The 15248-nt window shown below is 38.4% G+C and overlaps 2 protein-coding genes across 3 annotated transcripts in view; one reads left to right on the forward strand and one right to left on the reverse strand.

The window, feature by feature from the left end:
• The window catches only part of MTMR2 (myotubularin related protein 2), a 123559-nt gene extending 122167 nt beyond the window's left edge, over positions 1-1392 (forward strand). For both annotated transcript variants that reach the window (XM_082682647.1, XM_082682648.1), the window contains one exon: positions 12-1392. In XM_082682647.1, the coding sequence (XP_082538773.1) occupies positions 12-173 (162 nt within the window). In that variant the 3' untranslated portion in view covers positions 174-1392. The remainder of the gene's footprint in view (positions 1-11) is intronic.
• A 4071-nt stretch (positions 1393-5463) lies between these two features.
• The window catches only part of CEP57 (centrosomal protein 57), a 39812-nt gene continuing 30027 nt past the window's right edge, over positions 5464-15248 (reverse strand). Inside the window, exons 9-11 of the mRNA XM_082682649.1 lie at positions 9883-10127; positions 8945-9089; positions 5464-7258 (exon numbers count right to left, since the gene is read on the reverse strand). Of these exons, the coding sequence (XP_082538775.1) occupies positions 7025-7258; positions 8945-9089; positions 9883-10127 (624 nt within the window). The 3' untranslated portion in view covers positions 5464-7024. The remainder of the gene's footprint in view (positions 7259-8944; positions 9090-9882; positions 10128-15248) is intronic.

Here is a 15248-nt window from a genome sequence, read left to right on the forward strand (position 1 = left end):
TGCTCTTGTAGGAGCCCATTCACAACAGATATAAAGAACTTCTTGCTAAACGAGCAGAGCTTCAGAAAAAAGTAGAGGAACTACAGAGAGAGATTTCCAACCGATCAACCTCATCCTCCGAGAGGGCCAGTTCTCCTGCACAGTGTGTCACTCCTGTCCAAACTGTTGTGTGAGGGGACTGTCTGAGGGGGCCGGCATGGCCATGAACTCTGCATTACAGTGGCAGCTTTAGGAGTATACGGTCTTCTGAAGTTAGAACCCAGCCCCGGGAGAAGTGCAGTTGCTTTATTTATTTTATATCTCTCCAGGAGGGGTTTAGAACTGTGGCAGTGCAGGTGGCGTACGTGAAATAACCCCCTATGTATTTCCACGATTATGACACTAATCTTCCGAGTCACCCAAAGAATATTTAGATGCTTCATTACCAGATCCACGGTGGGAGCAAGTTTCTGATTTTAAAATCAAAATACAGACACTTCGGAAACACACCTCCTGCTGGAAGAGAACTGGCTGCACAGAGGGAAGGAGCATCCCAGTGAATCTCAGCGCACTGACACTGCAGTTCCCTGCCATGACACATGTTGAGCCTCAATGGCACGAAAGCTCAGAATCACATGATACTCCCTTCCCCCGTCGTGGGTTTTTCTTTTCTGTAATAGTGATTTACTTTTATCACCTTTCTGCACCCACACTCTTCATATATGATATGGCAAAGATCTGAGGATACTATGGCATAATAGTAGTTGAAAATTATTGCTGTCCTTACTGGCATATGTATTTAAGATGTAGTAGATAGCTGTCCGAATGGATGCCTTAGAGATGTGCTTGGGGGCGGGTGCGGGATTGAGAGGCAGAAGCAGTAGCTGCCCAGGACTTCAAAGAATTCCACACCCTTCAGATTAGTTTCCATTTGTCCAGTTACTAGAAACACATAATGAAACATATTTACAAATTCATTATTCCCTTCCTTTATTGCATTTATGGTTTTTTTGTGTGTGTGTCTGAACACAGAAGTTAATTGGCTGAGTTTTGAGGCAATATTTTAAAAGTTTACTAGGATTGACTTTTTTCCTGAAGTCTGTATAAATAGCTTCTGGGTGGGAAATATGCTCAAATTTTACACGAGATATTTTACTACTTTACTTTGCAAAATCTGTAATTCCACTGAAAGATTAAGTCTACCAAAGAATTTACTGCATGTACCAATATGTTACAATCTCAATGCCAGTAAAGGAGATACTGCTTCACTGTTCACCTGCCAGTAACAGTTCAGCACTGGTGTAAACATTCGACTCCCTGATACCTTAAGAGCCATATGTTATGTACTGTAACAAAGGAGCTTCTTGTCCCTTGGTTCTTTAATTAAAAGGAAATTTCAACTGACTTTTAAAACGTTGTTCTTATCCTAAGTTGTTTGCCTTAAATGTCTTTTGCAGAAATGTTTTTGAAGAAGGGTGGCTTAGCACCTGCTCCAGATTGAAGTGTTCAGTTTCAACCCATTTTGCTTCTAATACCGAAATCAAGCAGTACTAAACAAGGCAGTGTTCTTTCACTTGTGACCTCAGTCTTGTTGTTGGGTCTGGTGGTGAGGAACTGTAATTTTTCCTACTACCTCCAGTATTAGCAAAATTACTACCAGGATGATTTGGTCTTTGTATGATACACATTTAAAAAAGAAGTTGTCAGGGTATTTTTGAGCAGCCAGCCCATCAACTGAAGCTAAGTTTTCTCTTCCAGATATTTTACAAACCCATTGATGTCCATTCTTCCATTTTCCTCATTTAAGCCTTGATCATTTTGGTCTGATACCACATAAAAATACAGATGACTGAAGAGTTTCAGACTTTGTCTCAGTACCCTACACATCCACTTTAAATTCCATTCAAAGGCCAGAGCAATGGAAATGCAAATCTATCACTTACCATTTTAAGACTTTTCCAGGGGTTTCCTTTTCACCTTAACAGAAGTCTTTAAAGTGGAGTGCATTTAAGAGAATCCCCTGGGGGCAACGTGAGGATCTTGATGGCCTTGTGAGATGTTTCTCTTTCCTCCCCCACGACTTACAACCAGCTGGACATCCATGACTGAACAGAAGCGCCTCTGCACATCAAGTCCAAGGAAGTTATGGAGCCAGGGGAGTTACAGTGGCAGTGACTGTGGCGACCTCCTTAGTGGAGGTGGTAGAACGAGAACGGGGTACCCAGAAGTGCTCAGCAGCAATGGGCTGCAGTTGGAGGGTTCTACTGCTTTTCAGGAACACCTAGATTTCTGAGGAGAGACTTCCATGACTGGGTAGAGGGAAAGAAAAAACAAGTCAGAGAGAGCTGAAGAGACATGGTTCCTTCCATAAGCTCTGGGAATCCAGCAAGAGGTCCATCCATGTGCCTTTGGGAATCCCCCACTCAAGGACTGCCCTACCAGGCCATCGGCACACCTAAAGCCCCAAGTGCTAAGCATACACCTCCCCCCACTCTGCGACCCATCTTTAAAAAATAAAACCAAAGATTTTATTTGAGAGAGCTGATGGATGTGCAGGCATGGGGGGGTGGTGTAGAGGGAGAGGGAGTTTCAAGGACTCTGCACTGTGTGCCCCCCACAGAGCCAAGGTGGGGCTGGATCTCAAGACCCTGAGATCATCACCTGAGCTGAAACCAGAAGACACCCAACCCACTAAGCTACACAGGCGCCCCCAGTGTTTTTCTTTTTACCACCTTTTATGTGCACACATCAAACTTTAGCAGGGAGTTACCACCAGTAAGAAAACTCAAAAGCTTGTGCTATAGCACCACCTTCTGGGAAACAAAAGAAAGGCTTCTAACTGCCAACCTGATGAATTATTAAAATCAAACAAAGCCTTATGTAAGTAAGAAAGGTGTTTGCTACTTTAAAGGTGGCGGCAGAGGCCCATTTCATTGAATACCATAAAAAATCATGGTAACACAGGATCACAAAAAGGTAATGACAGTTCTCCAGTAACTGTACCCAAAGACATGGAACACTGTTCTAACTTAGAATTCAAAGTAAGAGGACAAAATTCAACAAGCTCCAAGAAAACTCAGAAAGGCAATTCAATGAACTTAGGAATAAAATTAATGAACATTAAGAAGTACTTTGCCAAAGAAATTGAAATTCTAAAAAAGAATTAAAATGAAAATCTAAAGCTATTAGAAAGCATTGGAAATGCAGAAGATCAGATGGAAGAGAGAATAAGCAAGCTGGAAGATAAGAGTTTAGAAATGATTCAGGAGGAAGAGAGAACTAAGATACTTAAGAAGTGGATACAACCTATAACAATTCTCAGACTCCAACAGAAAAGCTAACATAAGATTAATGGGTGTATCAGAAAGAGGAGGAGGCAGAGTGTTTCTAGAAAGAAAAAATGGTTGAGAACTTCCTAACCTGGGGGAAGGAACTGGATATACAAGAATTCAAAGCTAATACACCTTCTCCAAGACACACGAATGAAACTGTCAAAAGCCGGGGGGGAAAACCTATAAGGCATCACCTGCCCCCACATTAGGCTATCAGATTCCTCAGCACAATTTCTACAGGCCAAGAGAGAATGGAATGACCTATTCAAAGAACTGCCAGGCAAAAACTGTCAGGCAAAGTTATCCTTGATATGAAAGAGAAAGGATTTCCCAAACCAATAAAATGTGAGTTTACCACCCCTAACACTGCCTTAGAAGAAATGCTGGAAGTAGATCTTCTAGGTGAAAAGATCTCAATACACAACATTTTTATTAAAGTGATTGACAGAAAACTGTAACTCGAGAATATAAAATAATTGCAGCATAAAGATTAAAGAGCATTAAAAATGATAGCTATTAAATCGTAATAATTCACAGCATTCACAGCAAAATTTCACAGCATAACAAGATCCTTTGTGACATCTAAAGTATCAGATTAACTCCAATACTTAGCTACTAATAGCCTATTGTTGACCAGAAGCCTTACCAGTAAGAGAGTAAAAAAACACATTTTGGGGGCATCTGGGTGGCTCAGTCAGTTAAGCATCTGCATTCCACTCAGGTCATGATCCCAAGGTCCTGGGATGAGTTCCACATCAGGCTCCCTGCTCAGTGGCAAGACTGCTTCACCCTCTCTACTGCTTCCTCTGCTTGTGCTATTTCTCTAATAAAATCTTAAAAAAAAAAAAACCCACATTTTGTATATGTATTAATAAACTGTATTTTTAAAGTAAGCTAGAAAATGTTGAGATCATAAGGAAAATACATTTGCAATACTGTAAAAAATTCATGTGTAAGTGGTCCTACACAGTTCAAACTCATGTTGTTCAAGGGTCAGTTTTACACTAGCAAAGCCACAGTAATAAAAACAGTATGGTACTGGCACAAAAATAGAACAGGAAGAGGCCAGAATGAAATCCTGGCATATGTGGTCAACTCAACAAGGGAGTGAAGAACATCTGCTGGGGAGAGGACAGTCTTCAACAAGTGGTGCTGGGAAAACTGGAGAAATACATGTGGAGAATAATGGAAGTGGACCCCTACCTCACACCACTCACAACAATTAACTCAAAATATATCAAAGACTAAAACAGAAGACCAGATGCCATAAAATTCCTAAAGGGAACATAGGAGGAAGCCCCCTGATGTTGGTCTCCTCAATCATTTTTTGGATATTAATGCCAAAACACAAATAAGAAAAGTAAGAATTAACAAGTGGGACTACATCGAATTCAGAAGCTTATGTAACTTTCATATTTGAGAGCTATTTTAGAACTTTGTATCTATGAGTAGTGGTTGTGCATGTGCACTTTTTCCTTTATGATCTGGAATACAAAAAAAGACCTGTGTGGTTATGTCAAAGCTCTTTAGCCTCCTGTAACTTGTTGGCTTACTCTTCTAGTCTCACTTGCATATCTCAACTCTTAGGTACCAGTACCACTCAGCTAGCCACAACTCTTCCACGTCAACTGCAGAATCTGGCCTTTTCCCTTTTTATTTTACCCCATTGACCTGGAACACTTCGCTTCTGGCTCATTCCAGTTCTCCAGTCTAGGCATCACTTCCTCCTCCAGGATGTTAACCCCCTCCTCTGTGCCCTCTGTGCCCTCACTGCACTGCGCTTGTTCTGTCACCACCACATTCACACCAGTGCTGAAATAATTCAGATGTCTACCACCTACCTTGCAAGCCTGGTATCCATTTCAGCATCTCACACACAGAAGACACTTGTCTAAGAAGTGCACTGCACCAGTGCTCTCGCAACAAACTAGGTGTCTAACAGCAAACTCCTGCGTTATAAACTCTCAGACGACGAGAATGAGGCGGTTTTGGTATCCTTGTTTTCAACTCTCATCTGACTGTATTAAAAGCCGAAGATCAGAGTTTGACTCCTATCTGAGGGATGGGGCGGGTTTTAGCACCATTAAACTTCTCCTAATTAGGACTTAGAGCCATTACCATGCCAAATGTCACACAGTTTAATGACCTGAAATTCAAACACAGCGATAGCAAAAGTTTAATAGTTGAAATGGTGGTCGAGACACAAGAAAATATTTTCCATGTCACCAGAGCAGTGATTCTTTGGGTCTGTGGACTCACTGTTGTGATGTCAAGAGGATACAAAACTGCGCACGCAAGCAAAAGTTTACATACAATTTCAGAACATTCACAAACAGATCCAAATTCAAGGAACCTAAATGAAGAACTCTGTAAAAAAATTAATTCAAGTAAGAGGCCTAACAAGCTTAGTACCCAGATAGGCACTACAATTCATGCTGATTATACCCAGATAAAATCCCAGAACTTCCATCTAGATCCCAGGGAAGGCATAAAAAATCTAACATGTAGTTAATGTGTCTTCAGAGTATCTCATCACATGCCATGAGATAGTTCAGTCTTGTTGGGTTTAGCTTCTGTGTAAGCATGAGAAAGGCAAATTATGTAATTACACATTCTTATTGTTTCTCAAAACATGTTAAATGTCCTATTTAGAAATGCATTTTTTAGAGAGTTTACAACAAATAAAGCCTTTATTAACAGGCTGTTAAGGAAAATTTCAGTGTTTCCTTAAAAAAAGCTGCTTTATTGACTTCAGTGGCAAATTTATAAAAAGTTCACATGTCTTGATCTATGCAGAATTATGATTCACATTATTAACATAATGAATTACATGTGTACAGCTAATGCACTCATACTGCACACCGATAACATGTCCAAGGGGCTCTTCTCTAAAATTTCAAGATTAAAAAACACCATGCCCCGAACTCAATAGCATGATTACAAACAAGTATTATTTAAAAACAACAAATGTATATGCTTTACAACATTTCCTCTTCTCTCTTCATTCTAAAAGCTCATTTATTTCAATAGTACTTTGCTTATACTTCAAAAAATGTTTTTAAAAGTTTTGCAGTGAATGGACTTAAAATAAATGCTGGGTCTTTAAAAATTTTTTAATGGTGGATAACTCAATACAAGTGTATTTAATACTGATCAATGTCTGGAATGTCAAAAAACAAAACAAAGCAATCCTCTCAAATATGTATAAATACTTAAATATAGAAAAGCTCCACCAACAGTCAAAACAAAGTATATTTAATGGTTGTATTGGAAAGGAGAAAGGGGTGATTTGTGTCAGGGGAAGATTTAGAAAGATTTTTTAAGCAAACACTGCCTACAGGACAGCCTCTCATTTTGATCATTTAAACCTAATTTTACTTAGATATGTAAGGAACTGTTAAAAAAAAATCACACCCACAAGTAAACAACTGGTAATTTGTTTACAAAGTGCAGTATTTCAGTACAGCAAATTCATCTCAAAGAAGCAGTGTGTGTGGCTTCCTGGCCTTTAAAACTCCCCTGGTTTCCACTTAGGTGGTTTAACATTTAGTCATGATGCGTAACACAAGAAGCCTGTGTAATGAAGCTTAGGCCCCTTAACACCTGCTATTATTAATTCCAACGTAAGAGAGTATGAGACCTGGAGAGTAAATTGTCAAAATCTGATTGATGAGGTACAGATTATCTGAATAAAATTTATAACCTGCTACCAGTTAGTAATCCCAACATAAACTATTGCTTTGTAATGAACTCTGTATGGTCTGCATGTCCTTCAATAACTGAAGATTTTTCCTGCTTTTTTCACCAGGTCTCGGTTTGACAGCGTCCTTCTTGCTTGTGGTTCCTGTGATTCCAGAAGAACGACTGCTGCTGTTTCCTTCTTCATCAAGAGTCTTTCTAGTGGTTCGCAAGTCCCTCTTCTGCTTCTCTACCTTCTGTTTCTCCAGCTATAGCAAATAACCAAGGCAGGGAAAAAGGAGAATTCAATGAAAACAATCTCTTCTGACAACTGGTATTTTTAACTCTCATACAAACTAAAATGCAGATAATATATTCTGGGTTTACTGTTTTAAAGCCTTCAAAAACTAATTGTACCAGTCACTGAACACCGTGTGTCAAAATATAAAGGGACATACAAACCAGAGAACAAGAGTAAACATCAATATTGGGGCTCTTTCAGAAGGTAAGGCAGTGTTGCCCAAGTGCAGAATAGAGTGAGAAACAAGAGGGGCTGGGGGAAGGTGTCACGGAGAAGACAAAAAATCTGACATGGTAAGTGAAGGATAGGATAGATACTAGAGGTGAAGAGGAGAAGAGTGGTTCTAGAAACTAGTTTGAGGAGCAATGAAACATTATTTTAGATAAACAAAGAGATGTAATGGTAATGTATTAATATAAAAGATTTTAAATTATTTCACTATTTTAGAATAATTTAAACCAGAGAATTTATTTCAGAGAGCTTTACTTGTACTTTTAGCTGCTGCCAAGCTGGTGTTCCATTAGCGAGAATAAAGTTAAATCGAATGTACAAAAAACAAATTAGACCATTACTCCTATAGCAATCATTTGCTTATATTTATTCTTTTTTAAATGTGAACTTCACAAAAATACTTAAAATCTCAGGTTTTGGAGTTGAAAAGACCCACACCTGCATGCCAGCTCTGCCATTTACCAGCAGGCCAGTGTGTCCTTGCATAAAGGTTACTTACTTTCACATTAGGATATGCCTACCTCCCAGGAAAGAGCCCATTTCCTTATCCATAGAATAAGACAATACACCCATTTCATAGGCGTTCCATGAAAATCCAATAAGAGGACATATTTAAAAGCACTGAGCATCATGCCTCTCATATAGCCACCAATCAGTAAACGTCAGCCAAACCTATTCTGCTTCCAGTCTTTCTCCATTTCCATCAGTGGTATGGCTGCCCTCTCCCTCAAATGATATTCAGCAGCAAGCTGCCCTGATCTTTCTACTACCAAAGCACAATTCTAATCTGTCTGCTTCTCCCTGACTGCAGTCAGTGATGATCTCTGACAGAGAACTTCTCCCTTCCCAGCTGATCTCCAGACCACTCTCAGCAGTCACAGTAATCACCTAAGCCATGAATCACTATATTTCTCTCCAGACGAAACCCTGGAGTGTGCCCTCCTACTAAGTTCAGTAGGAGGTATTTAATACATGGCTCTTCTATTAATTTAATTTAGCAAGAGAAATATAACAAGATTTTTTTTCACATATTTATATCTGACTTACTCCTTTGGGAATCAAGAATTTCCAAATGCTTTCAAAAGATTTAGATACATTTAGAACCATTTAAATTCATCAGGGAAGTTTAAGTTTGTTCATATAATGGTAAGAGTAAATATATTCAGTATTTGAAACATGTATCTTAGATGATGAAATCGACTCTCAGATTACAAGACAGTGTCTTCCTTCCTAGCCCATTGAGCACCAATCCTTAGTACGAAAGGACTGAATTAGTGTCTACATTAGAGAAATGCTCCCTGTAGCTCCCTATCTGTGATACATTTCAATGTCATCGATTAATGTATTTGAGGAAAGGCTTTTGGCTCTGCTTTACTATTTTTAATCATTAGAAACAGGGAAAGGGAAACTGAGTTGGAGTTACCTGGGCTTGGTATTTTCGAACTTTAGTTATTTGGTTGGCTTTGGCCTCCATCCTCCCCACCAGTGCCTCCAGTTCACACTCTAAGTTGTCCTTCAGTTCAACAGTTGGGGATTCTTGGATAAGTTTCGCAAGCTGCTGGTGGTCACTATATAAAAAATAAAAGCAAGGCTTGGTTAAGTTTCTGGTTTCATGGTTAGGTCCAACACAACCCACTCACCATAGGACCACTGGTCTGTGCAATAAAAAATGACTCAATTTCTTAAACAGAGCAACAAGATGGTTTTAAGGCTCAAGAAAGGCACTGGAGGCAAATGCACAAAAGGAGTTCTTAATTTCAAAGACCTAATAATTTATATTGCTTCCTCCCCCAGAACAGTATACATATACACGTATATTGAAAAGAAAAGCCTAGAAAGACAGGGAGGATCTCGTTCTTCAAATACATCCTAATTTATCATTTAAGCTGAACTAAACTCCTCCATGTGTATCAAGCTCCCGATAAGAAAATAAAACTTAAATGTAAACCTTGATCATGAAAACATTTAACAGTATTAAAAAAGGGAGAGATTTCCCCCAGAACAGTTATATTAGTTAAGGTCTTAGTGATTGGTTCAAGGACTGTGCTCAGATATTTGCTGAACAAATTAACAATACAATTAACGACGTCACCAAGAAGTTAAAATGAAGTTTTAGAACTGTGATTTTTTTAAAAAAAGATTTTATTTATTTGAGAGGGAGACAGCGCAAGCAGCGGGGAGTAGCAGAGGGAGAGGGAGAACCAGTCTCCCTGCTAAGCAGGGAGCCCAATTTGGGGCTCAATCCCATCATGTCCTGAGCCGAAGGCAGACGCTTAACTGACTGTGCCACCAGAACTAAATATAACTTTAAAAAAAAAAAAAAAAAAACCCAAAAAACTAAAAACAAAAACTAAAACTCACAAGCTCATTTGCCCAAATTCATCCTGTAAAGTCTGTAAGACTTCTGACAACTCTTCATTAATGCTGTTGGAGGAGGAAGGTGTTACTGACAACTTCTTACTTTTATTACCACTTCGTGAAGAACCTTGCTTTGTCAAAGGAACATTGTTGACCACTCGATCGTTGCACAGGGCTTTACTGTGTTGCTTCATTAGATGCAAGACATGCTGAACATTGGCTACCACAGCATGACTAGGACTGGTGGACTGAAGAAAAATGAGAATTAATTGAAGCCACATCCCCTAAATCTGTTTTCTTGCTTACTCCCTAAGTAGCATAAAAAGACCCCACCCACCAAGAAACAATATAAATCTCCTAGAGTAAATCCTAGTACCAAGTCACACTGAACCTCTGAAATACCTCCAATTCGCCTCTTTGTCTCTACCCTCCTGTCATCCCCTTGCAACTACCCCTACAAGAAGATTCCATTTGGACTCCCTGCCCCTAGTGTGTTCAGTCTTTAACTCCATAGTGCTAAAAGCTCTCCTCCTAAAATATTACTCTAATAGGAATATTAGGTTGTTCTCCTACTTGAAATATTTGATGTTAAGCCCACTAACTTTAATGTCCAAATTCCTTAGCATAGGAAAGAAGTCTTCTATCATTGAGCTGCAACTGATACCCCACTGGCCTTATATCCCACCATCCCCTAATTTCTCTGCTTGCTTCAATTGTTTTTTATCTAGATTCAAATGAACATATAACAACGTGGATGGAACTAGAAGGTACAATGCTAAGTGAAATAAGTTGGTCAGAGAAAGACAAATACCATATGATTTCACTCATATGTAGAATTTAAGAAACAAAACAGATGAACAGAGAGGAAGGGAAGGAAAAATAAAGTAAGATGAAAACAGAGAAAAAAAAAAAAAGAAAGAAAACTGAGAGGGAGGCAAACCATGACAGACTCTTTAACTCTAGGAAACAAACAGGGTTGCTGGAGGGACAGGAATGGGGGATACAGTAATTGGGTGACAGGCATTAAGGAGGGCACATAGAAGTAATGAGCACCAGGTGTTGTATGCAACTCATGAATCACTGAACTAGCTCTGAAAATCTGCATTATTTAAATAAACTATATTTGTACATGCCATTTCTTTCGTGTGGCCAACATTTTTTTTACCATTCTTTAAAACTAAGTTCAAATATATTAACTTTTAAAGACTTCCTTAAAACCTCCAGGTAATGAATTGGTCCAATTAAGCAGTCCATTCTCAGATCACCTACAGCATTTATGTCTATCACAACGTTTATCACAATATATTACAATTGTGTTTCCGTATCTATTTCACTTACTAAACAGTGTATGTACTTCCAGGTAGGAGGGACTGCGGTCAAATTCATTTTACTATCCTCAAATAGTTAAGATGCACCAAGTTCATCCTTGTCACATAAACAACAGGAGAAACCTGGTATCCTTTTCAAAGTTTCTGGTTTTGAATGCCAAACAATAATCTCCATATGCTATTTCAATTTACAAACAGATGGCTGGACAAACTTGGCTCCATGAGCATCATCTAGACAGCTTGTTTAAAATGCAGATTCCTACAAAACACTCCAAACTCCGTGTGGTGTCAAGACCTGGAAATGTGTTTTTTTTTTCTTTTAATTTAAAGAAAATTCTTTGGAAATGTGTATTTTTAAGATTGCCAGTTGATTCTGACCAGCCAGGTTTGAAAACCACTGTGCTAAGCTAACAGATAGTCTCTTTTTTCTTACTTTCTATTGTTAGGTAGCAAACTGAATCCAGCATTATATATGAAGAAGTTTGTATACTGTATCCAAGTAGGGTTTGTCCTAGGAATTCAAGACTAGTTCAACTATTTTAAAAATTGATCAATGTAATGCATCAACAGTATAAAGGAAAAAGCACATAACCATATCATTTAATAAAGAAAAGCATCTGAAAATATCCAACACCCAATCAGGTACTCTCAGCAAAGTAGAAACAGACAGAAATATCCTCTAGTTGATAAAGAGGCTTGATAAAGAACCTACAGCTAACATCTTACTTACTGGTGAGACTGAATGGTAGTTCTCCCCCCACTCAAGATCAGACAAAAGGCAAGGATGTCTACTCTCATCCCTCCTGCTTAATGTAATATTAGAAATTCTAGCTAATGCATTAAGGCAAAACAGGAAATAAAAGGCTTGCAAATTTAAAAGAAATAAAACTGTCCCTATTTACAGATGACATACTTCTCTACACAGAAAATCCAAACCAATCCGAAAAACAATTCCTAGGACTAGAAAGTAATTCAGTGATATCACAGAATGTAAGCTCAACAAAAACTAAATATAATAGCAACGATAACACAAAAACTACATTAAAACTTACACTTGCTCTAAAAAAAATATGTGAGTTTAAATCTAATAAAACAGACATGGGACCAATCCACCAGAAACCACAAAATACTGATGAAAGAAATTGAAGATCTAAATAAATAAATAAAAGCTATACTGTACTCATGGTCTGGAAGATTGAACATAACAAGGACATCAACTCCCCTAAGCTGATCTATAGTTATAATGTAATTCCAACCAACATTATGAAAAGACACTTTTTTTGTAGACAGAGACAAACTTATTCTAGAATTCTTATAATCAAAGAAACTAGAAGAGCTAAAACAATTTTGAAAAAGAAGAATAGAGAAAAGAATCACTCTGCCTGATGTTAAGACTTACTATAAAAAGCCACAGTTTGGGGTGCCTGGATGGCTCAGTTGTTAAGTGTCTGCCTTCGGCTCAGGTCATGATCCCAGGGTCCTGGGATCAAACCCCGCATTGGGCTCCCTGCTCAGTGCAGAGGCTGCTTCTCCCTCTCCCACTCCTCCTGCTTTTGTTACCTGTCTCGCTCTCTTTCTGTCAAATATATAAATAAAACCTTAAAAAAAATAAAGCCACAGTAATCAAGGCAGTGTGGTACTGGCAAAGAGGTAAACATATACATCGATGGAACAGAATAAAAAATAAACCTTGACCTAACAAGCCTCATGCTGTATATAAAAATCATTTCAAATAGATCACAGATTTAGATGTAAAATATGAAATTATAAAATACATATGAAACATAAGTGAAAATCTACAGGATGTCGGTCCTGGAAAAGAGTTCTTAGACCTGACAGCAAAAGCATGATCCATAAAAAGCAAGAATCAGTTAACTGGATTTCATCACAACAAAAAGCTGCTCTGTGAAACACTCTAAGAGGAAGAAAGACTGGGAGAATATACTCACAAACTATCTGATATATGACTTTTATCAAAATAAGAACTCTTAAAACCTAAGAGTAAAAACAAAAAACAATAAAAAAAAAAAAACACATAATAACCAGCCCAATTAAAAAAGGGCATGAAATGTAGGTAGATATTTCATTAGAGGATATATGGATGGTAAATAAGCACATGAAAATAGGACTACCATCATTACTGTAATATAAAATCAAAGCATAGTGAGATATCATACACTCAGAACAGCTAAAATAAAAAGTGACAATACTAAATGCTGGTAAGGATAGGGAAAAATTTCATCTCTTGGGCACTGCTATTAGGCATGAAAAATGTTACAATCATTTAAAAATAAGTGGATAGTTTAAAAAGAAAATATACACTTACCATACAACCCAGTGATCACATTCCTGGACATTTATCCCATAGAAACGAGTACTTATGTTCACACAAAAACCTGTACACAATGTTGGTACTGGTTTTGTTTGTGAAGACTGAAACTGGGAGCAACCTAAAGGTCCTTAAGTGGGTGAATCATTAAACTGTGGTACATTCACACCATGGGATATTCAGCAAAGAGAAAGGAAGGAACTATGGATACACACAACAATTTGATCAATCTGAAGGAATTTATACTGAGTGAAAAGGTCAATATCAAAAATGTCACATCCTGCATGATTCCTGTTTTTGAAATGGCAAAACTGTAGGCATGGAGTGCTGGTGGTGGTTGCACGAATATGTGATAAATCCACACTGACCTAAATATACACATGCATGTGCACACATACACACCCACAAGGGCATGTGAAACTAGAGAGATCTGACTTAGGTCTATGAATTGTACCAATGTTAACCTCCTGGTCGTGAAACTCTACTATGTTATGTAATGTCCCGCTGCTGCGGTACACCAGATAAAGGATACAGGGGCCCTTTATTATTTTTGCAATTTCCTATAAATCTAGAACCTTTTCAAAATTAAAAAGTTAGTCTATGTTTTTATCAAGATGATTTAAATTCACCTACAATTAAAATGGCTTAGACATTCTCCCTTGCAACTCCGTAGTCATCAATACAACCTTGATTATCAAGAACCAAATTCATTGGTCTCGTTAACAATTCATTTTCTTTTTTAAAGAGATTTTGTTTACTCATTTATTTGACACAGAGAGAGAGATCACAAGTAGGCAGAGGCAGACAGAAGGGGAGGTGGGAGCAGGCTCCCTGCTGAGCAGAGGAACTGATGCAGGGCTCGATCCCAAGACCCTGAGATCATGACCTGAGCCAAAGGCAGAGGCTTAACCCACTGAGCCACCCAGGCGCCCCTCTCGTTAACAATTTAATGCTGATACACACAGTAATCATTAGAGTGTGAAAATATGTGAGTATGTGAAATCATTATTCTGCTCATAACTTGTGTTGGCGATACTAATTGTCTATGTATACTTTCAATAAGCATTATGCAGATTTTAACTTTTTCCTATTATTTTGCTGATTGTATTTATTAATTGTTTTGTTTGTTCAATCTATAATTTAAAACAGGACACGTACTTTATGTTTTTTTAATTTCATTTTTCTAGTAATTCATTTTTATTGCCTTTTACAAGTGTATTGGTCTATGACAACATCTAATTAAAAATAAAAACTGAGGGGTGCCTGGGTGGCTCAGTGGGTTTGGCCTCTCTGCCTTCAGCTCAGGTTGTGATCCCAGGGTCCTGGGATCAAGCCCCACGTCGGGCTCTCTACTCAGTGGGTAGCCTGCTTCCTCCTCTCTCTCTGCCTGCCTCTCTGCCTACTTGTGATCTCTACCTGTCAAATAAATAAATAAATAAATAAAATCTTAAAAAACAAAAACAACGGATCCTTCACAATAGACAGTTTGAGAACACTTGGTTAGGTGACAGCACATTCTTGGCTATTTGAATAATTTTCTTTCAAAGATTTTGTTTATTTGAGAGTGAGCGAGTAAGAGAAAGCATGAGTGGGGGAGAATCAGAGGGAAAAGCGGACTCCCTGCTAAGCAGGGAGCCTGATGAGGGGCTCAGTCCCAGGACTCCAGGATCATGAACTCAGCTGAAGGCAGACACTTAACCAACTGAGCCACT

Source organism: Mustela nivalis, assembly GCF_964662115.1.
Source record: "Mustela nivalis genome assembly, chromosome: 9".
In the NCBI taxonomy this organism is placed as follows: Eukaryota; Metazoa; Chordata; class Mammalia; order Carnivora; family Mustelidae; genus Mustela; species Mustela nivalis.